Genomic DNA, 25,818 nt, shown 5'->3' with positions numbered 1-25,818 from the left:
AACAGGAAAATATGACAATGAAGTTTTTGTTGAAGGTGTCATCCTTCTTTATGGAGGTCCAATGCATTTAAACCTACCAGTAAGACCTGTGGATGTGTGACATCACAGTGAGACCTGTGAGATATTCTTAAAGGCACATTGCTGGGCAGTTTCTCAGATAAATTTAAATATTTTCAGCCAAAGTGAAATAAAGCCTTCAAAATTAAATGTATATAGGAAAATTACAGAAGAATGTTCTGCCCAAAGCTAAAATGTGTCTTGGCTTGATTTTGTTTTTCTCTTAAATTTCTCCCTCTCTGAAACTCTTACATTTTTCTTTCCTGTGCAAACCGAGATTGGTTCACCAGCAGTGAAGAAAAGATCAGTACGAGATGAGTTTTTCAGTGAAGTGGAATGATGTACTGAGGTAGAACTTAGTGTATGACTCAGGGATGTTCTCACATTAATTTCCATTCTCGTTATTATTCTTATTTATTATTAAGAAAGTACTTCTAAACATTAGACCTCCTGCACTCAGCTTGTTTTTCTGCTCACGTGTAGAGGAGTTGAATGAATCACAAGACGCCATGTGATTTAGTGTTCCATGAATGTTTTGGCCCTTTTTTGTGCAATTATAGCTTGTGGTTGTTGATTAGAAAATGGTGTAATTGTAACATTATTCTTGAGACTTGTCTGAGTAGAAGACTCTCTCTCTTTTTGTGCTGGAGTATGCATTAGGGCCACAGTCAAGATACATACATCTGGCTAAATGCAACCAAGTGATCTGCAGACTCTTAATCTCAGTTTTCCTTTGCTAAAGCACTGCAGTAAAATCAGCAGAGCAGTTGCTGGCTTAAATGTTGCATTTTTTTTCACTGTAAGCATTCACAGAATGAATCACAGAATCACAGAATGGCCAGGGTTGGAAGGGACCTCAAGGATCATGATTCTCCAACCCCTGCCACATGCAGGGCCACCAACCTCCATATTTAATACTAGACTAGGCTGCCCAGGGTCCCATCCAATCTGGCCTTGAACACCTCCAGGGACAGGGCATGCAGTGCCTGGGGCACGGATTTAGATGTGAACGATCCAAATCGTTTATTACAAGTTCTCACATCATATTCTTATATACCTTCACAAGTTTTCTTTTTCTAGCTTTCCCATCCACCCCTACAACTTTTCCATCCACCTTTACATGTCAACAGGGCATTCTACAAAACACTCTTCAACCATTCACACAGGCACTTATCCAGTCAGAGCTGTGAGATGTTCTTTCTTCTTCTAGAGGTGTCCTTGGTTCTCATGCTGTTTATCTTGCTCCACAGCTTCTGCTCTGAATAGTTTTTCTTGTATTCCCACAGGGGCATCCACAACTTCTCTGGGCAGCCTGTTCCAGCACCTCACCACTCTCTCTGTGCAGAATTTCCCCCTGACATCCAACCAAAATCTTCCCTCCCTCAATTAAAACCATTTCCCCTTGTCCTGCTGTTAACAACCCTTTCAAAGAATTGATTCCTCTCCTGTTTGTAGGCTCCCTTTAGGTACTGAAAGGCTTCCACCGTGTCAACTGCACCTCTCAGCTTGGTGTCATCAGCAAACTTGCTGAGGGTGCACTCGATTCCTACATCGATGTCATTGATGAAGATGTTAAACAGCACCGGTCCCAAGACAGACCCCTGGGGGACGCCGCTCGTTACCGGCCCCCACCTGGACATAGAGCCATTGATGACCACCCTCTGTCTGCGGCCTCTCAACCAATTTCTTATCCATTCTTATTTTGATACCTTTAAAATAAGAGAGGCGTAATGGAATAAAAACAAAGAGAATGAGAAAAGCTGGGCTAGCAGGCAGGTGACAGGTGATCACTATCGGAGCTGAGTTGTGCAGTTGCAGGGCTTCCAGAGCAGGAAAGGTGTCTGTTGTATTGTTACCCAGCACATATATCAGTGTCTTCTTTGTGCATTTAGAAATCTCCATGTAAGCAATGTCCGAACAGACAATGCAGTGTCTGACACATTAGAGCAAGTTCTTGCTGTAAGGATTTTCTGAGTAATATTTTTGTCTTTGACTGCCAATTCCTCTATCCTACTTTTTAGGTTTACTTGGGGTTCAGGTACCAAACCTCTTTTAATCCCTTGTTTTCTTTTAGCAAAGAGCTGAGAAATACCTATGTCACAATAATTTTAAAGGGATAATGTGCTACCGTTTGAATAAGGTGACATCCAAAGCACTTAACATATTGTGTGTTAAATGTCCGGAACCTGCTGACCAAAAGTACGTGTTGGAAAGCTGCTGGAAGAGTAGTGAATGCCTTTGTAGATGTTACATAAGAGTGTTTTTTTCACTGACTTTTGTTCTCTTTGATTGTTTTAAACACTCATTATTTATGCCTATTAATCTTTCATTAATCTAAACAAACTGTGAAAACTGTATTGCTTCTGTATTAATGTCACTCAAGGGATTTAGCCCTTCCTTAGCACAGCATCCTTAAGGTCAGTATTTTTGTCAGAAGGGGAATCTACTTAGTGGCTGATTAATGTAAAAGTAAATCTACCGACTTAGATTGGTCTTTTGTTAATTTTAATGTTAGCTCTGTGTTCTGTCCAGTCAGGAAATGGCTCTGTTTTTTAAATGAACAAAGTCAGGCTTCCCCGTAAATTCCTGCTGCATTTATTTGAAATGGCTATTCTATGAAAAGATGTTGAAGGCACATGAGAAACAAGCCAAGTGAGAACAGCCAATTTTTTAATAGCGATCAGTCTTCATTTCTTGTAAATCCACTAGTCTTTAAGTCCTTGAACTCAGGAGTCTGTAGTTCAAATAGTGAGAGGAAAAACCCCAGCAACTCTCTCTGTGATTCTTACCCAACTAAGCTCTGAAGCATAGGAGTGACAGAGATGGGTCCTAACAAAGCACTGAGTATTAGAGTGAAGTTCAGCAGAGGATACATACAACTCTAATCATTTTTGGCAGTCTGTCAGAAGAAAAAAATGAGATTTCCTCTATAAATCTCTACACTGTGCTTTTGAATGTTATTGTTTTATCCAAATCCATTCTGCACATGAATCACTAAATGCAATAGTAAAATCAGGATGAATCTGGAGGCTTACTTCAGACCTCTCAACGCTGTGCAGATGATCAGAAAACTCTTTTAGGCTCATAGCCATATCACAGAAATAAAAGCTGAAGGAAAAAAATGTACTATTCTGTTAAGGACAGTTCCCTTCTGAGTCATGAATGCTCCTTGTTTGTGCATTGTTCATCTTAGTATTGAATCTCCAATACTTTGGGAATTGTTTTTTTTTCCACTGTTAACTTGATTCTATCAGTCTAATATCATTGGCATGGTTTCTCACTCCTTTGGTGTTTCCATCCCCCTGAATTTCAAAGCTAAAAAGTAACCAGCTCAAAAGTACCCAGCTCAGCAACTTTACCATTTGGGGAAGAACAAGATACTCTATACTTATAAATTCAGATGTGTCACATATATTTCCTTTCATATACAAGAGCCCATCTGAGATTTGGCCATGGCACTGAGAACTGCTAGATACTCTTGTTTTATTATGCTTTTTTAAAGAAAACTATTTTGTTAATTTATGAGGATTATGTACCTAATATATTGACTTAATTAAGAATGGAAATAGTTGTTTTATAAATACCTTTAAAAGGACACTGCTGATCTGTCAATAAGAACTGCATTTTAGCAAGGAACAAAATTGTTGTCACAGACATTTTCCTTTTGAAATCTACTGAAAAGGATGCATGTACAAGAAAGTTGCAAAACTGCAAAGACTCATATTCTTACTAAGTTACAGAATAAATTGAGCAGAAAATACTTTTATTCTTCTCTAGGTTGTTTTTAAAATTTCACTGGATCTTCTTTGAAGTTAGTAACTCATAGTCCATGATTCATTGCAATAATAAAGTTCTGAATTACTGAGCGAGTAAACATCCTGGCTGCAGTAATAAAACAGGACATCCAAAAGGCACAGGCGTAATACTGCATGCCAGGAGGTTTTAAAATACCCGTATTGATTCAGTCATCTTTGTTGCCCAGAAAAAATGTGTTATGGTCCAGATGTGCAAAAAGAGTAAGAATATCCCATAAAACCTCTCTATTCCTATTGTCTGTAGAGGTGAAATTGAGTGGTTTCTATCATGAAAAATTGTGAAAAATCAGCATGACTTTCAGTCTCCAGATATTCAAAGCAACAAATAATATTTGGTTGTCAGTGATCAGAGAGTGAGAAGAAATTCCTCAGAATACTTGGAGACCTCATCTCCCCTTTGTTGCACGTGCCCATGTGTCAGACAGGTCTTGTAGCAGGGCTTCTGAGAGGAATTGCTGTGTGACAACTCAGTAATCTCCTTGGGTCTTCACTCCAGATGTGGAAGATAATAAATGATCTTCATAGTAATAAAGCCTCTGGAAGCTTTTTGGCTCCTTAGTTTTTATATTAATATATATGGACTGTAACAGGGAACTTTCCCCTGACTGAAGAACAAGAGTTCTGGGAGTTTCCTCCAAGGGCATTCATCTAGTCGTCCTGTGGATACTCACAGCATTTTTCCATCCTTTGCTTCACTAGACTAACAACTCCACCAAATTCTGCCACTTCAAATTCAGTGAAATGAGGATAGTTGATTTGCATCCCATGAGAATCTCTGCAACATACAGTGAAGCATTTTTCTGTCTAGTGTATGCAAGTGCTATTAGTCAGTCAGTGTTTTGAAATGGTTAAAATCTACACAAGGCAGAGGTAGCTCGGGAGCTCAACAGTGACAAGTTCAAGAATTTACAACTTGATTCTGGCCTTCAAAAAGGAGTGTGAATTAAAGGGAGCAAATGTCAAGAACAAGGATGAACTGAGGGCCACTATGTTCCTGAGTTACTTCACTTGCATTTAACAAAGGTGTGGAAAGGGAATAAATAACAAAAGATATCAGGATGAATTTGTTCATACCAGGTACTGCTTCAGTGACGAAATACAGTTTAGGACGTAGTATCATTGATAATGGGTAATGCACAGCTGTGTGTCTTATGAAACCTGGCCAACTTGTGTCCCTGCTTTCCAGAAGCTCTCACTGTAGTGTGTCTAATGATTGAAACCTTCTTAGATTCGTGAGGAATTACTTCTGTGATTCTGGCAAGTTATCCTTGTTCTGCAGATATTCTCTAACAGTGGTGTGCTGTGTCACTCCTTTCTTATTTCCTCAGCTTTGCACTGTCCGTGTAACTATGAGCTTATCTTAGTAAGTAACTCTTCTGAGAGTTCTGAGTGGTCACCAATATACATTATTTTTTCTCTGCACTGTCAGGGCATATACATGCCAGACCGAGAGACATTGTCATCTTTACTATTCAGACTGAGTAGCAGTGATCACATTTTTGTGTCACCTGGCACATTTCCTTTACAGATTGTCCATATTACTTCCTCTTCTTCAGCTTTCTTTCAAAATGCATCTTCTTTTTCCATCCTTTTTTCCTCCTCCTTCTTTGTCCTTCTTTCTCCCGCATCCCCCGTTTTTCTTTCACAATCCACCCTGCTGCAGACGTGAGCTGTGCCGTGAGCTCTGTGAGCACTCCCGTGTTGCCGTCTCTCCCATTGGCACCAGCGTTGCTCGCTCGTCCTGCAGCCGCTTGCTGCCACCTCTCGCAGCGATGGGGGCATCACATGTTCCAGGCTGCGGGGGCTGCCCCGAGTCAGACCGATCACCTGCTTCCCCCCGTGTTCCCCCTTCTTCATAGGAAGTGAGCTGATGTTTAAAAGAGGGAAGTAATTTGTCAGACTTAGCCAGGACCGTCATGATGTCCTGGTTTTGAGCACCCTTTGTACCTGAAAGGTGTCAGCTGGTGCAGGAGTGGGAGAGGAAAGCATGCTGGAGGTATCTTATCTGTCAGCTATGTAGAAATTGCTTGCTCTCAGAAGAGCGAAGAAAACCTCTTGCAATATTTGTTTACTTCTTGTACTGTTCGTTGGTGCAGCAGGGAGAGCACAGCTTTCCTCAGATGCCTTACCACATAATGTTGTGCAATTTTGAACATCTTCAGCAGCAGCAAGAACAGATAAAAGCATTGTTAATTATTATTCTTATGGATACTTTTTTGAAAAAAGTAACTTTGAGTTACAACTATGAGATCATTGGAAATGGGTTTTGTTGTGTTAACTGCCTTTCCTTTGCTATGCCCTCTGTCTCTGCTTGCATGTCTACGTTACATATGTAGGCTGGGAAGCTGATGTGGCTTGCCTGTAGCAGAAACCATGTGATTCCACCGCTGTGCATTAGGAGGGCATGATTTGGAAAGCACACACCAAAACGCATGAAACATGGCACATATCCACATCCTTGCTCATCCCTGTACAGACTGTCTCATGGGCAACAGTACTGAGTAATGCTGCAGGATTGTTTTTCCCACAGTTCTCAGCTTTATTTACTTGAATCTTCTCGTGTACCCAAGAAGCACAGTATGGACACCACATCTGTGAGCCACATCAGCTCCTGTTCTGTGGAGGTTCAGTAGCACAGAGAGCGTGGGAAACCATCACAGTCACTGCACTGTGATGCTGAAGAAAATCTCTGCTTCTGCAAGGCATTTGTTCTTTTAACTATATCTGTCTCACTTGGCAAGAAACAAACAAGAGGGAGCTTGCTCCTGAAAGGGAATAGCTGACCATTGCCTCTTCATTCAGTGCTTCCAAGCTCCAATATTGATCTTCAGATTTTTTTGTTTGTTGACTCTGCGGCAAACTTGCTAAAAGTTCTTTCTGGCATTTTGCAGAGCACTGTGCATGCCTCCCATCTGTTAGCAGGAATGCCTACGTATTATTGGTCAAAACTGGTCACCAAATTAGCCTTCAGTCCTCAGCAGAACATCATTATTTTTCAGGAACTATTGCAATACTTTGAATTCATGGGCAGAATACTCTCTTGTGTGTTATTTTCCTTTATTTTTCACTGAAATATTTTGTTCCTTTTACAGCTGTTAATCTCATCTTTCTTTCTGCTAAGTTCTTCATGCAATATGATCTCATTTGATACTGACAGAAAAGAAGTTACCTTCCTTTCCCTAGCAGCATTGTTCCAGAATTTTGCTGCTGGCCCTTTGTGGACAGGTGGTACCTAGAGCAAGGGCTGAGTCAGACTGGCAAGAAGCATGATTAGGAACTGACCTCTTGTCTGCTGGCTGCATCCTACTTTCCTTATATATGATGTATGTTAAATTATTAGTTCTAGACTGTTTAAAATACCATCCACAGACAGCAAACATTGTTCATTTCAACTTGCAAATTGAAAGAAACAGAATTTCATGGTACTAGAGAAATCACCCTGCATTCAATAAAGTACATTGTCCAACAGTAGTTAAAGTTGGTGGATTCAGAAGCAGAACCTAATTGATAGAGCAGTCATTTTCAATGTACAAATCTGAGCTACAATAAATAACACTCCAGGTCTTCATAATTGTTTGCAATTTTAAATGTATTTAATTTCCCTGTTTGCATCTCCATCTTTCTTGTTATGCTTTAGCAGTGTCACAGTGTGTGTGCTTTGAGAGTAAGTAATATGAAGTAAGTGTACTGTTGCATACAATTTGATCCGTCATTGATTTGCACGTTGGAGCACATTATTTTTATGGAAGTTTAAGTTTGCTCTAAGTTCTGATAGCCAGTAATTCCACATGAACCTTGTAAAATTACCATGATAAGTACTTTGCCTTAATCCCCTAAAGTACATCTTCCTGTTTCCTGTACTGCTTAGCGAGCTTGGTTATTTTTGTATCAGTTACATCCTCATGAGTATTTCCCCTACCTAACTGCATAGGTTTCTGTATGTCTTACACAATGCCCTGCCTGCGTCCCTGAGAACTGCCAGAGCTCTGGTGGCAGTAGGACTGTCTCTGAGGTGAGGGTGACCTGCTCTGCTGTACCCCAGTTACTAACTGACTACCTAACAGCATCAGTGACTGCTGTTCATACTTGAGGCCAGCTCCTTTTACAGTTACATTTTATTTAAAGAGACTTTTAAATAAGCAAACAAAAAGAAAACAACAACACTGGGGAACTTAATCTCCAGAGGATTTAGCCCTCTGACAACTCTAGATTGTCTTTAAGACTTCTTCTGTTTTGAAGCCCATCCACATGTAACTTTCTGTGATCTGTTACAGCATTATATTCCTTTTTAAATCATTAAAATATATGCAGCGTTGAAACTACACTAAATGGAAAACTGTGACCTCAAACAAATGTAAGCAGAGGGATGGCATATCTGGATTCCTGATTCTTTCTGCAAACCACACCATTGATTCAGCTACTGTTTTGGCAGAACAACTTCTGGCTGAGCCAGTTTATACCATGGCTAATCTGCGGCCGCAGCAGAAAGGAAGCAAAACACAAAGAGATCCTACTCTTTTTTATTTACAGCACAGTTGTGGCAGTTGAACATTTTGGCTGGGCAAGACTAGATCTCCTCTACCAGAACCAGCATGGCAGAAACCACAGATTTGCTAGGTTTTTTCCTTGTTTCCTGCTGCTGAATCTGCATCCTTAGCCAAGCCATTATCTGGGATGAAATGAGTGTTTTTTATTCATTTATTGCCGTTGTGCCTAAATGCATTCAACTGAGCTATTGTATTCATTTATCAGAGTCTGGTACGGTTTGTCCGGGCGATAGAGCTCACACAGGGTCCTGTACAATGTCGATAATTACCTCCTGTGGCAAACAAGAAGTTGAGAAGATGCACCCCAAAAGTGCCAAGCATTCTACAAGTCAGCATGACAAGGTTTCCTCCCGTCAGGCACAAAAGCCTGTGGTTTTGAAGGCTGGAATCCTGACACAGAATCTGGAAACAACTGATTAGATAACAATTTTTGTTAGAAATTGATCTGGTCATTAAAAAAGTAAAAATATGAATTGCAAATCGGTAAAAACCAAGAGTATATGTATCCCAGATAAATCTGTTCCATGCAGAGAAATTCTCATGCAAGTTAAAGGAACACCTGTGTGATGAAATAGTGAGTCCTGTCACAAGAGAGAAGAGAAGAAAATGGGGTCTTAGGAATGCATTCCTCTCAAGCTAGAGTGTAAGACGACACATCTTAATCAGCATTCTGTGTGCATTGCTGATCTCTCCATCGTAACTGATTGCTCTTCTGGCTGCATTCTTATCAGTTTTTCTAGAACAGTTTGTATGTCTCATAGTCCTTAATTTATTTTCCGTATAAAGTGGTGAAGTTTTATTCCATTCAATTCCTTTGGCCATGTAAAGAAGTGACTGTGTGACTTCTACCCCTGGAGATGAGGACATGGTCTGTGCGAGCTTTAAATATGGTATGTCCCAGCCTTAAATACAGTGCAGGCATCAACAGAAATATCCTAACTTAGGAGAGTTTTCCAGTATATCATTTTCTTATATTCTTACAACTGTTTCAGTGAAACTAGCTATATTTGTTCTTGATTCACATAGCTGAGGATAGAAACAGGAAAAACTATAGCATGTCCTTCATTACCACACTCGGTTATAGAAGAAGAGAGAGACCTGAGTCGTGCTGATTATAGGTATCCTGCGAATGAGGCAATTTTGCTCATGTCCTTGAAGTAGAGGCACAAAAGTTTATTTTTCTTTGCTTTGTTTTTAAATAATTAAATGAGTTTTAATAATTAAATTAAAAGAAAGTTCAAGCTTGAAAAAGGAAACTATGATACACAGAAAAAATACATATATAATACTCTTGAATCTTTTATTCTATTTTGTTTTCAATCTATGTTATAATAGTTTACAGTGTTAATTACAGTCATGTGTTAATGATGATTTCTGCCAGATGAGAATTGTTTGGTGAATGATGCGAAGTTTTCTATAAATTCAGGTCAAGGTCAACCAAAACCGTGTTGGGATTTAGGCAGAAGCCACCAACTACTGAATAGCATAACAAAACCAAGCCCCATAGCCAAAATATTTCATTTCAGCATTTTCTGAAAAAGAACAGTTTGACTTCTTTCCTTTTGCTGCAACATTTCATTTGAAAATGTGTTTCAATTTAAAATGAAATTTCTTTGAAGTTCAGAAAAATGGAATGTGCTGTTTAAATCTTTGTCATTAGAAAAGCAGTTATTTTAGGCTGGTAAGAAGAATTTAAAATATTTGGTGGGGGCATAGGCCACAAAGCTTATCAAACCTCTTATTTACACAAAGGTGTTCAGTCCTTGTTCAATGTCCAAAGTGTAAAATGAGGCAATACTGCATAGTGACCAAAACAGAAAAACATCTAATATTCATGTATTAGTTACTGCTTATGTCAGTGCTTGTCATTGCAGAATGTAGAGGAGAGGACACAACTTGAACCAATAAGCCTAAGAAATACAAATTACTTTGGTGTTCTGTAAGCGTTTCTGTCTAGACTGTAAATAAAGCAGTCAGCAGACAGGAGGGTCACAGAATGCCCGTGCGTAGGAAGAAACATCTGATGCTTGTGGGTATCTGTACCTTAATACTTTTTTCGAAATTTGAGTTTAAGTAAGTTTCACCAAATATTTTCAGTTGCAGTGCTGCAAAAATACTTGTGAAAGGCTTTGCAGGTGGAATCCAGTAGTGTTGTGTTGTTCATGGCCAGGGATCATTTCATCAGTCATAAACACCTGATAATGTCCAAATTTTGGGTGCGTAATGGAGAAATTTTCTTTGACAGATGATTGTATTTCACAGATAGTGAAGACAGATAAGCACTTCCATTTGCTGTGATCCCTTTCTGGAAGGCTTCCTAGGCCAAGTAGGAAATGGTGGCATTTTGGAATGACTGCGTGATTAGACCCTTAAAAATTAGGAAGAAGTTACATGCTTACTTTGAAAGCAGTGAATCATATGCACAACTTTTGTTTCTATTTTTCTCATAAGGCTGACAAGGCTGAGCAATTGTACCAGTCGTTTCTTGGATCTGCATAATTTCAGCTTTGAAAAATAATGGAAATTATGAATATTGAAGCAGCATGTGGTAGAACAGGCATATGCTTGTGAGCTGTCCTCATCTCTGTCAGACTAAGGCTATAACTGCACAATGAGAAATACACAAACCTGAACTCAGTTCAAGGTGGCAACTCTAATGGTAGCAATACAGGCCCTGTCACACTGCTAAACTGATCACCTGAGCAAATCTAGTGCTTTGGTTAGTCTAGCGCCGAGCACTGCAGTACCACACTTCCCTTAAAACAGAGCTTTTCTTTAGAAGGGCAGGAGTAATGCAGGTGTATCTATACTGAACTACAGCTCTAGCATTGGCATACCTCCACTCTGGGTAGCAGACCATGGCACTAACATCTCCATTCTCACAAAAGGAAGCTGGATCCATCTTTGAAATTTGGCCTTTCACAGATGTAGACATCTAGATATCTGCATGTAAGCAGAATTTATAGCTTGCCTCATTGCTCGTAAATCGGAAGGAAAGCTAATTATGTATAAAAAGTCCTGTGCTTCATTTTAACAGCATATTGGTCCAGTTTATGGATTCCTTTGATTTATCTGATTCTGTCTTCTGCCATTTTCCTTGATAGATCTTCTGCAGTGGCCACAAATCAGCAAGTGCAGATCACCTGAGCTGGAGACATTTTCATGTTATTGGACTGATGGAAACCTCACTACTTCAGGAACAATACAACTGTTGTATATGAAAAGGTATGAAAAGGTGTATGTTGTATATGAAAACAGTGGAAGAGGGAGGAAAAGAATGGGAATTCATTCTTATTCTCACCTACTTATATGCAGATTGCTCCAAAAGTAATGCCTCCTACTTATTTGCCTGGAAACTACAGCAGCTACAAAAAGTGCAGTAATGCTATTTGGTGAAGCAAATTTGCAGCTACACAACAGTCCTTTTCAACATAGTCATCACTGTTAGCTCTGCGATTTTGCAAGCAGTGAGCAAGAACATGTATGCTGCACTCATAAAAATCTGCACCAGCCTAGAAGAACACTGTTGCTGTTGCCACTGCTGAAACACACAGCCCACCACCTTGCTGCACTCACATCCACTGTTTGGTCTATACAAACATTCAGCAAGCATCCATGAATGTCAGTGGGTGCCATTTTTTCCAGGGGAGGAATTCAGTGTCACACCTTTTCTTCACACGCACTTTCATGTCAGATGCCATTGTGTCAGACTGCCACTCTGCTGCCTTTTGTCACACAGCAACAAAACGTATGGGATACTGGTGGGAAGGTTCAGCCTCTAGTACCATACCCCTACATCCATCCCTGGTGTCCTGGGGCAACATAATGAGGCATTACTTTCAGAGCAGACCTCATGTTTGCCTGTTAACTCCTTGTTGCTAATTTTTCACTATAATACAAACAATAATGTATTGAAGGGCACAAAGCTGTGTCTTAAGTGCGTATTTTTTAATTTATTTGTTAATTATCAAATTTTTTGCAATCATGAACTTTACATGGGAATTAAGTAAGAAAACATTCTTACCAAATGTAGGTCTTGGTTTCAGAATCTGAAATTGAACTCTGTATGTGTTGGGAACGGAGTTTCTAATAGGGAACCTCAGTTTGCTTCCTAACAATTTAATATGTAGCTGTGATATTCGTTATGTCTGTGTATTGAAGAAGAATTTGTATACAAGCTCTTTTCAGTTTTTATTAAAGTTGTATAAAACCCTCATTGGCCATCTGCTAAACTAAAGTCTGAGTGTGCAGATCTTCCTAAAAACCATGCTCTGAGACTGGGGATTATGTTTCACAGAGTTCTGTGTAGTTCAGTTTTACATTCCACTGAAGTTTTTATAAATTTCTGCTTGCTAAAATGATTAGCCAGAAAAAGGACATACTCATTACCAGTAATGGCTAATTGGGAAACAAAAGCCTTTTTACTCACAGGAACAGAAGGATGTGTGATTCTCTTCCATCTAATGTACTGGTTTTCAACCTTTCTGATTTACAGAAACTTCCTGCACATGATAATAAATTTGCTCAGGAAACAAGCTTAACAGCAAGGCTTGTTTTCTTCCTTGCCTTTCTAAGACCTAGAAATACAGGCATCCAAATCAAAAACATTGCTAAAGTGTAAATGTTGAGCTGACAACATCAATGGCGTGCACAAAGATGGTGTAAACTTTAAAAAAATTAAACTCAGTTCCACAGATGTTGAAAAGATGTGTATTTCATGTATTGTCTCAAAAATTAGCATTCTACAATAAAAGATGTGAACTGAAAAGTCATATTAGAAGTATTTCTGTTTCAATGTGCTCAGGATTGAACTATATCAAGTAACTTAACATGAGCTTAACATGAGCCATAGCATCTGAAGTGTCTGACCTTTATCAAGTCCTGGCTTTGGCAGAGCTACAGCATTTCCTTTAGAGAAGTGTCTGGTCTCATCAGCTAAGCACAAGGCTCTTGCCTAGTAGCACAAACGCTTCTCTTCCACTTATGCATCATCTGTCTTTTTTACGTCTTAAAGACCCACTCCAGCATTGAGGGATGCAATGGGAATAATTGTTTAAGTCTAAACCTCCTGTACAGTATGAACAACTCTTAGTAAGGAAGAGCATTTACATTACACCTTTAACAAACTGAGACTGTAATTTATGAAAAGTTCCCTATTCAGTCTGTATTTGGGCTGAGAGGTAATTGAGAGAAAGATCAGGAATGGCATCTGTTCACTCTGAGATATTTCAGAAGCAATGCATAAAAATCTTTCACTTTTGTTGTAGAATATTTCTAGTAAACTAGTTGTTCTCATTTTGCTTTAACTGAAGGATTTCTATAGTTTGGACCTTCTGGTTCATTTCAGCTTGGTCTTACGAGACTGACACTACAAAATACATAACAACTCTTAGTCTGAGAATTCACATCACTTCTTATCTGCTAGTTTCTCTTCTTATTAAGAGATTAAACAAAACATACAAAAGCATGAGACATCTCCTGCTACAGTTCTTTTATTTACAAAGTGCACTCATAAATGTTTGAACAAAAGAGTGGAAAAAGGTAGTTTTATTGCTAGTACTTCCAGCATTTTAGAAGTTCTTTATCCCAAGTACGATAGCTTTTTCTCTGTATTTCTTCTCTTTTATTTTGCATCTTGCTGATATGGGTTGTTTTGTGTCAGCATTTGCCCTCAGACACTTTCCCATGTGAGTATTCGGTGTCCCAGTGCCTACATTCCCATCGTGGTCACCAGCGGAAGTCCACTGCCCATAGTTTTGCAAGTGGTGCAGCGCTGATCTGCCTTGCAATCTGGCTTTCAAGTTTTGGATCTCATCATACAGATAGGTGCCTTATTGCAATTAATTTTGCCTGAAGAACAGTAACGTAAATGCATGTTAAATGACTCTCTGACTGTTCTTTCAGAAATGCCATCCAACGCATAGAAATGCCACTAGCAGTACATGAAATATTTATGTAGGTTGGCTGAATAGTCGTTTGACTCCATTGTAAATCACAGGAAATACTGACACATTTTCTTACTTCTGTAGGAGATATGACTTATCAACTGCTCGTCTTCTAACATCTGCAATTTATACTTTGTAAAATCTATAAATCTCTCTCTCACGTATCTCATGATCTTGTTGTCATTCTAGGAATGATGAAGACTGGAAAGAATGCCCTGATTATATCACTGCAGGAGAAAATAGCTGTTACTTCAACACATCCTACACCTCGATTTGGATACCGTATTGTGTTAAGCTTGCCAATAAAGATGAAATATTCGATGAAAAATGTTTCAGTGTTGATGAAATAGGTACCCTTCCATTATGCATTTTATCTCTGTAGTTTTTTAGTGCAATAGGTGTGATTCTGTAAGCTTTCATACTATATTTGAATTCTCCCCCTGAGAACAGTTTCTAAAAAATAATATATATAGGAGGCAATTTGAATTTATAAAATATGTAAAGTGATCTACATCTAGGTAATATTGCCACTGTTGAGAGCAATCCAAAAGGATGAAAGCAAATATGTCATTTTACTTTACGAATACCAATGCTCTCAAGTATGTGCGTCAGTGTTTACCTTTGCTGTCACTCTGATTCCTTTCTAGGGAATGCTGTATACCTTTGGTCACTGTGATCAAGGATGGTGCTAACGTCTTGATTCTGCAAGATTCTGGTGCCCAACAGATTTTTGTTCCTAAACCAAATAGATTTTTATTCCCGAATCAAAACATCTGCAGAGTCAGGATGTTTAGCATTTCTAGGTTAGATCTTATATTTAGTGCAGTATCAATTGTGACTGGGATTTCCAGACATTTTTGCTGGTGCATATCAATGGTGTATGCACATGCAGTTAAGACTGTATTCCCTCAAGTGACTAGAGCGTACCCACTGTGCCCTTTTGTTCAGCTGAGCAACACCAGAATTACTTTTCAGATACTGATTTTCAGTGTATTTCTAAATTATTTCTGAGGTTGTTACCAAATATTTGTATTCTGTGTGACTTCAATTACTGTTTTATTTGTCAAGAGAACTCACTGTAAATTCTGATGGAGAGTTGTTTAGTCTCAGTGTTTTATAAGCCACTCTTGGAAATCATCATTAAATAGGTAATACATCCTTAGTCTTCTTTATTAACTATTCGGGTGAGATTTATGCAGAGCACGTCTGCTCTTGGTGGCTAGCTACCTTCTTGTCTCCAGACATCTAGTGATTTTGTCATTGACACTCATGGGTTCAGATTTTAATCAGCAAATGTGCGGTTAATGTGCTTTTTTTAATCTTGAAATAATGTAGCTCTGTACAGTAAGAATGGTCATTTTGATTTGAAAACTGGTTTACTCTGTTTAAACAGTACTACCTGATCCCCCTGTGCATCTTAACTGGACTCTGCTAAATACTAGTCAAACTGGGATCCATGGGGATATTCAAGTACGATGGGATCCACCACCAACAGCAGATGTTCAGAAAGGATGGATTACTCTGGAGTATGAATTGCAGTACAAAGAAGTTAATGAGACAAAATGGAAGGAGGTATGGAGGAAATATTTACTATGCAGTAGTCATAGTCCAGTGCAGGCTTGTCCTGTCCCTACCCCATTTGTCCCATTTTGGAAAGCTACAGTATTGTGAATGCTAATTAGATGATGCCTTAAATTTTAAACAGTAAACACATATTCTTATGAAATTTTCTGGCAGACATTTTAACTTTATGTATCAAGATAGCTGGCATACAAGTAAGATAATGAAACCCTGAAATCCCTTATGTGTTATATTACAAAGTGTAGCAGTAATCAAATATATAAAGGTTTTCAAGGATGAAATGTTTCTCTGTTGTTTTTCCTAAGCCTCAGCTATTTGAAAAAGTACACAGTATTTTCAGTATGTGGAACAGGAATCTTTTATTTGGAAAATGTCATTATGTCTGTCCAGATTCTTCAGTGTTCTAATAGTTTTAAATATTGTTTTAATGCATTTTTTGAAAGATTGAATTATGATTTAAAATTGGATCAATAAGCTAATAAAATCAAGGCATTGGTAAAACACATCAATTTCAAACAAGACAGAAATGTATAATTTGTGAATGTATAGGTAGTCCATGAAAGCATGAGGTGTTTACTTCTTGAATCTTTTCCATTTTATTCTAAAAATCACTAACTTTTCATGGAGTTTTCCTGTTATGGGGAAAATAATTCTACCCAGCTTACCTGAATGTATATAAAGACCTACTGCCAGGATTCTACAAAGAATAATTGCATGTATAGACTTTTTTCTGAATACCTGACCAACGTAATGTCTTCTCAGAGCACAACTCTTACTTTATTCTCTTACTAGAATGAATTGAGATAAATGACAGAAGGAAAGCAGGTAATACTGCTGAGAATTTGTCTTAATCTCCAAAAGGCAGGTTTACCAGCTGAAACACAGCTAAGACTATTGGGCTCCTTCTCTCCTCTGATCCTTCTTAATATTATGTTTTTCTGTGTCCCCTTGTTGGTAAGAGTAAAGACCAACAGGCCCTATATTGTCTTTAACTTTTTTCAAATACTTGCCTGAATTTATTTCTATATTTGTCTAAGCTATGTATTCTGTATTATCTTTACATTTTAAATGACTTAGACTAACTTTTGCCATAAATTCTTAACATGAAAATCTGCCAATTTCTTAAAAGATTTACAAAAGCAGGTGGCAATACAGAAACCTCTTTAAAAATGCAATTTGTATTTTTTTTTATAATCCTTAAGGTATCAATCATATGAATCTCCTTCTAAACCTTTGTTCTTGCTCCAGCACCGTTAGTAATTCCAGTATGCCTTGGGATTGATTCTCCCCAGGACAGCAAAGCTTGAAGTTCAGTGTTTGTTCTTGCAGAAAACAGATACTCCTGAATAGTGTATTTGCCTAAAGAAAAAAGGGTTTATGTACTGGAGCTGTATTTATTGTGTGTTACTGCACCTTTCATTTTAAAACCATAAACATAGCATTGAGCCCCTATTAATTGGAATACAAAAGCCAAATTTCTGAACAAAATCTTGACCTGAATAGCAAAATTCCTACTGACCACAGGGGAGTAGCAGTGCATTCTTTCCTACAAATACCTTCTAAAATGAGTGTTGAAACAGTAAAGGAAGGGATGACCACTTACGCTTTGATTAAATTACTAGTTTTGTACACAGAAGATAATCTCGGAGTGCACAGATACATCATAATGATGGATAACTCTGATACAAGAAAGTAACATAGAAAAGAATTTTCCATGCTTAAATTCTATTAAATTCTCTTTGCTGAGCCTTGCAATTTTTGTATAGGTTTCGGGATTAACCTGATTGCTTTTTCTCATACACCATTCAATTTTTCATTTACCTATCTTGCAAATTCAGGTCACATCAGTTACACAGTAATTCTACTTGATGTTCTTCAGCTCTCTGTGCTGGCTTGCATGCTGCCTTTTCCAACTGCTGCTATTATCTGGGGTACATAAAGTTTAGTGTGGGCAGCATCCCTTTCTCAAGAATCTGTATTAAGTGTTCCAGAAAAAATAATTAATCTACAGTGAAATTGAGTGTGCTATTTTCTATGGCTTCTTCGCAGAAAATAAGTAAAGTAGAATAGTATCATATTCCCTTCTCCATGCTTTCCAGTTGGGTTGTCATCCATTATTAGCAGAAAAAAATGTGATCTATCTGTGCTCATCACTTCCTCATCCAGAATCTGACTGGTCATCTCTGGGAACACTTGCATCTAGAGGCATCAAGGATGACAGTACTCCACAGATCATGTCTAACAACAGAATGTGTTTTGAGTGTAGATTGTGCAGCAGTGGTGATATTTGGAAGGTATTGATGACGCTTCTTTGAAGTTTCCAGTGGCTGTTGTTTTTCTTCTTACCCCCACAGAAGTAGTGTTTTAATTCTTACCCTCACAGAGGTAAATTTACTGAAGTAAATATAGAATATATTATCTGCCACATGAATTTCTATTTTGTGCATATTTTCCTTATTTTTCTAGATTTTCTATACTTTCTGTACTCCTACTATAAAGTCAGAGCTAAAATGCATGTTTTTATACGAGGAGGAGGGGTAAAGAATGGCCATCCTGTGTATTAAGACCTCCAGTATGATTTCCTACATTGTTTGATACACAGCAGCAAGAATGTTGCAACTAATGCAGGCATCTCAAGGCCTACAATGTGATGCCAGCTCTACCAGACTCTTTTTGCATTTTCTCATTTTATATATCCTTGAAGATTTTGAGAACTGTGCAACCTTTGCAAAATAATTAGATTTGTTAGATGCAATAAATTTGTTTTTTAAGCCTGTAAATCACTTTTCTTCGTAAAATTAATTATTCAGGGGGAATCACAGTTATTTTAAGGGTCCCATGTTATTTTAGCAAGTTTTTTAGCATTTTGGTGTCAATAAGGTTGTATCTTAACAGTAGCAAGAATCTACAGCTAGGTAAAATCAGCGGAGTTAGTCACAGCTGCCTTTCTTCACAGAGTATTTAGAGAGTTTTGATTCTTAGCTTTTCATCTCCTGAAAGTCCAGTGTCTAGCTAGTAAGTCTGAAGTAAATGGTGTGACTTCTCTCTGAACTCTTCTCATTGTGTCCTTAATGTTCCAAGCAGAAAAAATACCTTTGAATGTTAATTTCTGAAACCAAGAAGCAGTGTAAAATTGTACAACTCCCTTAAATATATCACAGCCTTTCTGTCTTTGCAGTTAGAACCCAGGCTCTCAACAGTGATTCCACTGTATTCTCTGAAGATGGGACGAGATTATGAGGTCCGAGTCCGATCCAGACAGCGTACCTCCGAAAAGTTTGGGGAGTTCAGCGAAATCCTCTATGTTTCCTTTACTCAAGCAGGCATTGAATTTGTTCATTGTGCTGAAGGTAAATAAGATAAATGCATCAAAATGTTCTTATAACCATTGCCATCTTTTTGCTTTTTGCTCCATTCTTTTGATGTTGTATGCTTGAATGGGTTGATAATTTAGCCTACCACATGCAAGTCATTTGGTGAGATTAAGAGCATGCAAGTTACACACAGGTTCAGAATTAAATTCAACAACTGTTTCTCAGTTCACTAGAGTGCAAAAGTACAGGTAGCTTTGAGGATCAGAAATAGTATCTGCTCCTACACATGCTATACAGCCTAAAATGGAGACAGATAAACCTCAACCTCCATTGTGCAAGGAGAGCATTCTAGCAGTGAAGCGAGAGCTGTGGTTTCTATCAAATTGTTACACTGTTTTCTAAGTCTGTTATCAGAATGCTGTGCTTTCCTGATCTCCCTGATACAACCAAGGACGGTTTTTTCTATTTCTTTTGTGCTTGCACTTGTTTTAAAACTGCCGTTAAAAACAGAAGCAGCAATCACTGGGCACTGCATTTTTTCTATCAGAAGAATGAGACAGTGCCTTTTTCTAAACTTTTCACGAGATGAACTCTGCAGTAAATTATCTTAACAAACTGCTTAACTTCATTTTGTGAAGCATCAATGGAAATACAACCAACCTATAACTGTTGTCTTTCACGGTCTTGCCAGAATCTCCTTTTTAGCAGCTTGTATTACCTAGTTCAGCTAGTGTTCTGTCCATATGATTTTGTTAACACAAGTCAGTCTGCACTGTGTGTGTTTGCATATGAACAAAAAATACCATGAAAATCCAAGGCCGAGCAGTTTGCTTCATTCACTACAACCCACAATCTGCAAGTGGACTCATATCTGTACTTGTCATAGAGCAGCAACGAATTATTTGAAGGTCAGTTCTCCTCCATCTGCAGAATTGCTAGATTGTGACACAAGCTGGAAGTTCACAGAGGAAAACTGAGGAAGTATAGAATGACAGAATATTATGTTCCTTGTTTTGTGTTTCACCTGTAGGAATGCATACTTGACATTTTTGCTGTGAAGTGCTTAAATTCACATGTAGTAAATTCACATGTAGTATTCTAATTTTTTTAAGCAGCTGGACTCTGGTCTCACTGATGTTAGAAGTTACTGGTTCTACATTAGAACAGGGTCCTGACTAACAGAGAAATAACCATATAGAACTTCAAGTAGTCATGTTTGAAAATATGAAGTTAACGACTTAAGCTGGGAGCAGATGTCTGAAACTGAAAACTTCTCTTTCCTAGAAGGCCATAAATTTGTGTATAGGCCACTCTACATGGTATAGAATTCTAAAGCTTCCTGCCCAGTATTTTTTGACCCTGAAAGTGAAGTTTGAACATAAAATTTAAAATTGGGAACAAGTGAGAAGAATCTTAGGCTACAGCCAGAATAAATTTCTCTATAGTTTGTACTTTACAGTGTCAGGTTAAATACCACTGAATTTACAATTCAGAATTAGCATTACAATAAGCAATTGATGCTTTTTAGAAGATAAAACATTTCATTTATCAGCATTGTTCCTCATCCCTGCCACATCACTTTTATCAGGCCTGAAATTCTATGTAGCTGCCTGCAAGGTCAAAAACGTTTTGTTTTTGGTTTTTTTTTTTTGGCAATTGGTACAGCTCACAACATAATGTTCTGCCTTCAGAAAAAGTGGCATCATCCTTTTTGATGCCACTGTAGTGCCCATGATTTAGCAGAGCTACACACTGTTAATAAGGTCCTCTCTGCTTGGGCTAACAGAAGCAGTAACATGAACTACAAAGGGGTCTACTTGGTAGCATGCTCCCAGCTGACAGAATTTTCCTCCAGTCTGCTTTTGCTGTATATATTGCCTGTGCTATGATCTTGTTCATGTCAAAAAGTTCAGACTCTTTTTGCAAGCAGTCGCAGTGGACTCGCAAATGCAGCATGGAAAGAAACTATTGATGTCAGAATGTTTTTATTTCTTCTTGCTACAGAACTTTCACGTTTATCTAATCAAAAATGTTCCTATCAGCTTTTCTGACTTTGGAATTCTCAGGTGACTGCAGAGAAGGTGTAAGTTGAACATGCAACAGGGATTCAGATTCTTGCTAATGTTTCTGTTCTCTGTTTCCAGAAATCGAGTTTCCCTGGTTCTTAGTAGTTGCCTTCGGAGTGTGTGGGCTGGCCATAACAGCGATCTTAATCCTGCTGTCTAAACAGCCAAGGTACAGAGGTTTATCTGTCATATTTCATTCCTTTGTAGTTTAAGAAAAGGGTGCTTCAACTAGGGGCCAGACACTATTTTGATGATCACTGTCCACCTGCTCAGGCTACATGGATGCTGGCACATGTGCATACAGGGCTTTGAGCAGGAGTCTTGGATTGCAGAGCGCTTTATAATATGGTATTTACTTAGTGTACGTAGACTTTGAAGGCAATTGGTATATTTTTACTTCATTCAGATTTTGTGAACAGTATTTTTTACACACTTCTGCTCAAAAGTTTCACTCAAATTATATATTCGGCTTTGTTCTAAGGCTATTCCAGTAATCTCTGGCTACTTCACTGAGCCCCGGCAAGAGCTTGAGTCATGGGGTGGTATTTGGCATCTGTGGATAGACTGTGCCTCCTATAAATAACAGGGATAAAATAAAACAAAACTCAGGATTGTGTCATTCATAAAAATGTCACAATGACACATTTGTAAGAACGAGATAGTGGTCTCACAGCAAATTCATTCCCTGAAATATGTGTTCAGGGACAGATTTTGATAGAATTAATTCACTTTAGAGCAACGCTATGGTCTAGCCCCAGTGCACGCATACATATTGTCAATAAGCTTATATGTACACATTGAAAATTAACACTGAGATATTTTGAGATATTTTACATACCAGGTAAGTACAAGTCACTGAAATGAAAACATGATGGTCCAGCTGGAGCTACCACTGAAAAATAGGTTAAACAAGCAACACTGCATTTTAGTAGTGCTTTACTTCCAAGAGGCCACTCTCTGCAATAGCAGAAGCTCTGTGTGTCAGATGGGTACGAGATGTCACGTGTGGGACCAGGAGCTTACTGTTCAGCACACTCAGCAAGGAGTAACTTATTCTCAAAAAATCCCAAGGGCTGAAGCATGACTCTAATCACAGCTCATTCGGTGCTAATAATGGTTGCTGAAGGAGGCATTTATCCAGCATGTGTCTGTCACGCATTTCTGGACCGATGGGCCTCCACCCTTCAAAGTGGTACATGTGGTGGTGGGAGTGACAGCAATTCTTGCAGGGAAATGGACGTCTTAGATTTCCAATAATTCAAAATACCCAGGATCCATTTTTTCCTGTATCTAAAAAGATCCCAATTCATTTCTTTTTCAACTTTTGTTTCACAAATTCTGAACCAGGCTCCTTAGGACAGATGCCATAGGATCAAGCCTTGAGACACACAGGTTACAGTTATCTGAAGCTAATAAAGATGCTTCCTGAACTGTTTCTTGAGTCCATGAGTGGTTAAATCCTTGGGCTGTATCATTAGATGGATTAGTTCCCAATCCTGTCAGAATATCTGATTTGTGGACTCAGATTTACCTTCTAAAATGGAGAAGTAATCCAGTATAAAGAAAATATTGAATTTTCCTTTGGGGATTACAATTTATGTGTTTGTAAAAGAAACAGAGAGGTAAAATGGAAGAGGGCCATAGCTAATTATTAGTTATTTTCTCTGAGAATTTTAAATCCATTTTATGAAGGATTAAAATAATGTCTTGGCAGCATGAACACATTTAAGCAAGTTCTTTCTCAACAATGATAAAACCTTATTATTATATATTAATTTTTGCATCAACAACAGTCTTGCAGACAACAGAATACTGGCCTAGCCAACTTTATTTTTCTGTTCCCCTGTTTAAATTAATTGGGCTCATGCAAGAACTACTTTATCCCTTAAAAAAAAAAAAAAAACAAACCACCTTTGGGAAAACATAAAAAGGGAAACAATTGGCAATGCTCTAGGAGTTTATTCTCCTTATATAAAGCATTAAAATAACTGAATGGAGTCAGAGTGGACTTCAGCATAAATTTACGTGATTCCAACAAGGCAGGCTACAAAAAACTGGGGTTTGTTTTGTTTTGCTTTAGTTTGAAATGTGTGAAAAAAATATTCTTTTCCTTAGCACAATTTTAAGCTGAATCTTCAAACATTTCAATTTTGAAGCAAAGAAGTCTAAGTGCAACATAAAGCTTTCTTTTTTGTAGCCTCCTCAAAAAGGACTGCTGTAAATTAAAAACAATCATTTATTTTTTTCCAGGCTAAAAATGCTGATTTTTCCTCCTGTGCCAGTTCCAAAGATTAAAGGGATTGACCCAGATCTCTTGAAGGTAATGTTGCATTCTGATATGTATAGTAGGAATCACTGTAGTAGTGGCAGGCTACAACTGCTATCAAAAACAGAACAATTTTCTATGAAGAAATTACATCTTCTAGCAATGTGTGGGGAGATGCAATGGAACAACTTTTCATAAAATATGAAAACAACAAAAAAAACCTTCTTGTAATTATTATATCAGCTCCAGTTAGCTTTCCGTAAGTTTGCATTATTAGAAGCACAAATATTTTTATTCTTTCTTATACATCTGTTTTTTCTTGTTTTATAGAAAGGAAAGCTAGATGAAGTGAACTCCATCTTAGCCAGCCATGACAACTACAAGACACAGCTATACAATGATGACTTGTGGGTTGAGTTTATTGAATTAGACATAGATGACTCCGATGAAAAGAACAGAGTCTCAGATACTGACAGGCTCCTGAGTGATGATCATCTGAAATCACACAGTTGCTTGGGAGCAAAGGATGATGATTCTGGACGTGCCAGTTGCTGTGAACCAGATATTCCAGAGACAGACTTCAGTGCAAGCGACACATGTGATGCCATCTCTGACATTGATCAGTTCAAGAAGGTAACAGAAAAGGAAGGGGATCTCTTGTGCCTTCATAGGAAAGATGATGAGGCACTTCGAAGTCTTGCCAACACAGATACCCAACAGTCACCTACTAGTACTCAGTCTGAAAGCAGAGAGTCATGGCCTCCTTTTGCAGAGAGCACTGACTCAGCTAGTCCATCAGTCCAAACTCAGCTAAGTAACCAGAATTCTCTGACAAACACTGACTTCTATGCTCAAGTGAGTGATATTACTCCAGCTGGAAGTGTTGTACTTTCTCCAGGGCAGAAATCCAAGGTGGGGAGAGCGCAATGCGAAGGCTGCACAGAACAAAACTTCACCATGGACAATGCCTATTTCTGCGAGGCGGATGTGAAAAAATGTATTGCCATGATTTCCCAGGAAGAGGATGAGCCGCGTGGTCAGGAGCAAAGCTGTAATGAGGACACTTACTTCACCACAGAAAGCCTTACCACTACTGGTATCAGTCTTGGAGCTTCAATGGCAGAAACCCCAAGTATGGAAATGCCTGTCCCAGACTACACTTCTATTCATATAGTTCACTCTCCACAAGGCCTTGTGCTCAATGCAACTGCACTGCCTGTGCCAGAGAAAGAATTTAACATGTCTTGCGGCTATGTGAGCACAGACCAGCTGAACAAAATCATGCCGTAGCAATTCTTTGACTAGATGTGTGCAGTATTTCACAGCAGAGGGTCAGCTTGGGCTTGTGTGCTGAAACCAAAATGAAGTCTAAACATTTGTTGTGGTTCTTAAAAGTTTATCTCAAATGTTGAAGCATAAAATATTCATCATAATATTCCTCTTGTTCTGTAAATATTATCTATGAATTTGTCTTGAGACTGCTTAACTAGCCGTGACTGTCTTGTTCTTGTGGGTGTTGATTTTTGTGATACTAAACATTGAAATGACTATGTTTAATGTACAGTAAATCACGCTTTTTGTAAAGCTAAAAATCAGGTGGTCTAAAATCTGAGAATTTAGTAAAATTGTGCAGTTGACAGAGATCTTTCTATCAATAATTGGGAACTGAGCGCGAGGGTGAAAAAATCCACAGAAGTAGTTTGAAAAAAGCATCTATTTTGATCCATATAAATTAATAAAATATATTTTAATACTTTAGGCACAAAAGCGTAGATGTTGTATATTACACTACATGATGTAGTTTAATTACAATGGCCCATCCAAGGAATGTAAGAGCTGCAGTCTTGAAAAAAAGTTTTCTGTTTCATAAAAGTTTTGTTTGCAGCAAAAATTAAAGATAGATTTTACAGAGCCATTTTATACCTCTAAGGAAATCTGTTGAGAAATTTTGAAATATTTTAGGAGCTTAGAGTAATTGATCCTATTGCTTTCTTAAGGTAACTAGTATAGAAATAGACATGAAATTTAAAGTTTTGTAGAAAACTTTAAACTATACAAAATATTTGGACAAAAATTTCTGTTATTCATCAAATTCTGGTTAATGATAATATACTTTTTTAAAGCAAGATTTCAGTGACCACAATATTAAGGAGTATGGAAGTACGCTTTCACTGAAAATTTTTGAAAACACATGAATAAGCTCTGGTGATTTAGTAGCATAATCTTT

The 25,818-nt window shown here is 38.1% G+C and overlaps 1 protein-coding gene across 1 annotated transcript in view; it reads left to right on the top strand.

Annotated features, from left to right (window-relative positions):
* GHR (growth hormone receptor) overlaps window positions 1–24,881 on the top strand; it is a gene marked incomplete at both ends in the record, with an annotated part of 63,095 nt that extends 38,214 nt beyond the window's left edge. Inside the window, 7 exons of the mRNA XM_079548935.1 lie at window positions 11,524–11,644; window positions 14,554–14,714; window positions 15,758–15,936; window positions 19,124–19,295; window positions 21,404–21,494; window positions 23,576–23,645; window positions 23,922–24,881. Of these exons, the coding sequence (XP_079405061.1) occupies window positions 11,524–11,644; window positions 14,554–14,714; window positions 15,758–15,936; window positions 19,124–19,295; window positions 21,404–21,494; window positions 23,576–23,645; window positions 23,922–24,881 (1,754 nt within the window). The remainder of the gene's footprint in view (window positions 1–11,523; window positions 11,645–14,553; window positions 14,715–15,757; window positions 15,937–19,123; window positions 19,296–21,403; window positions 21,495–23,575; window positions 23,646–23,921) is intronic.
* Between the last annotated feature and the right edge of the window lie 937 nt (window positions 24,882–25,818).

The sequence above is a fragment of the Tetrao urogallus genome (genome assembly GCF_951394365.1).
Source record: "Tetrao urogallus genome assembly, chromosome: Z".
In the NCBI taxonomy this organism is placed as follows: Eukaryota; Metazoa; Chordata; class Aves; order Galliformes; family Phasianidae; genus Tetrao; species Tetrao urogallus.
Note: the sequence above shows the minus strand (reverse complement) of the source record. Positions and strands in the feature narration are given on the sequence as shown.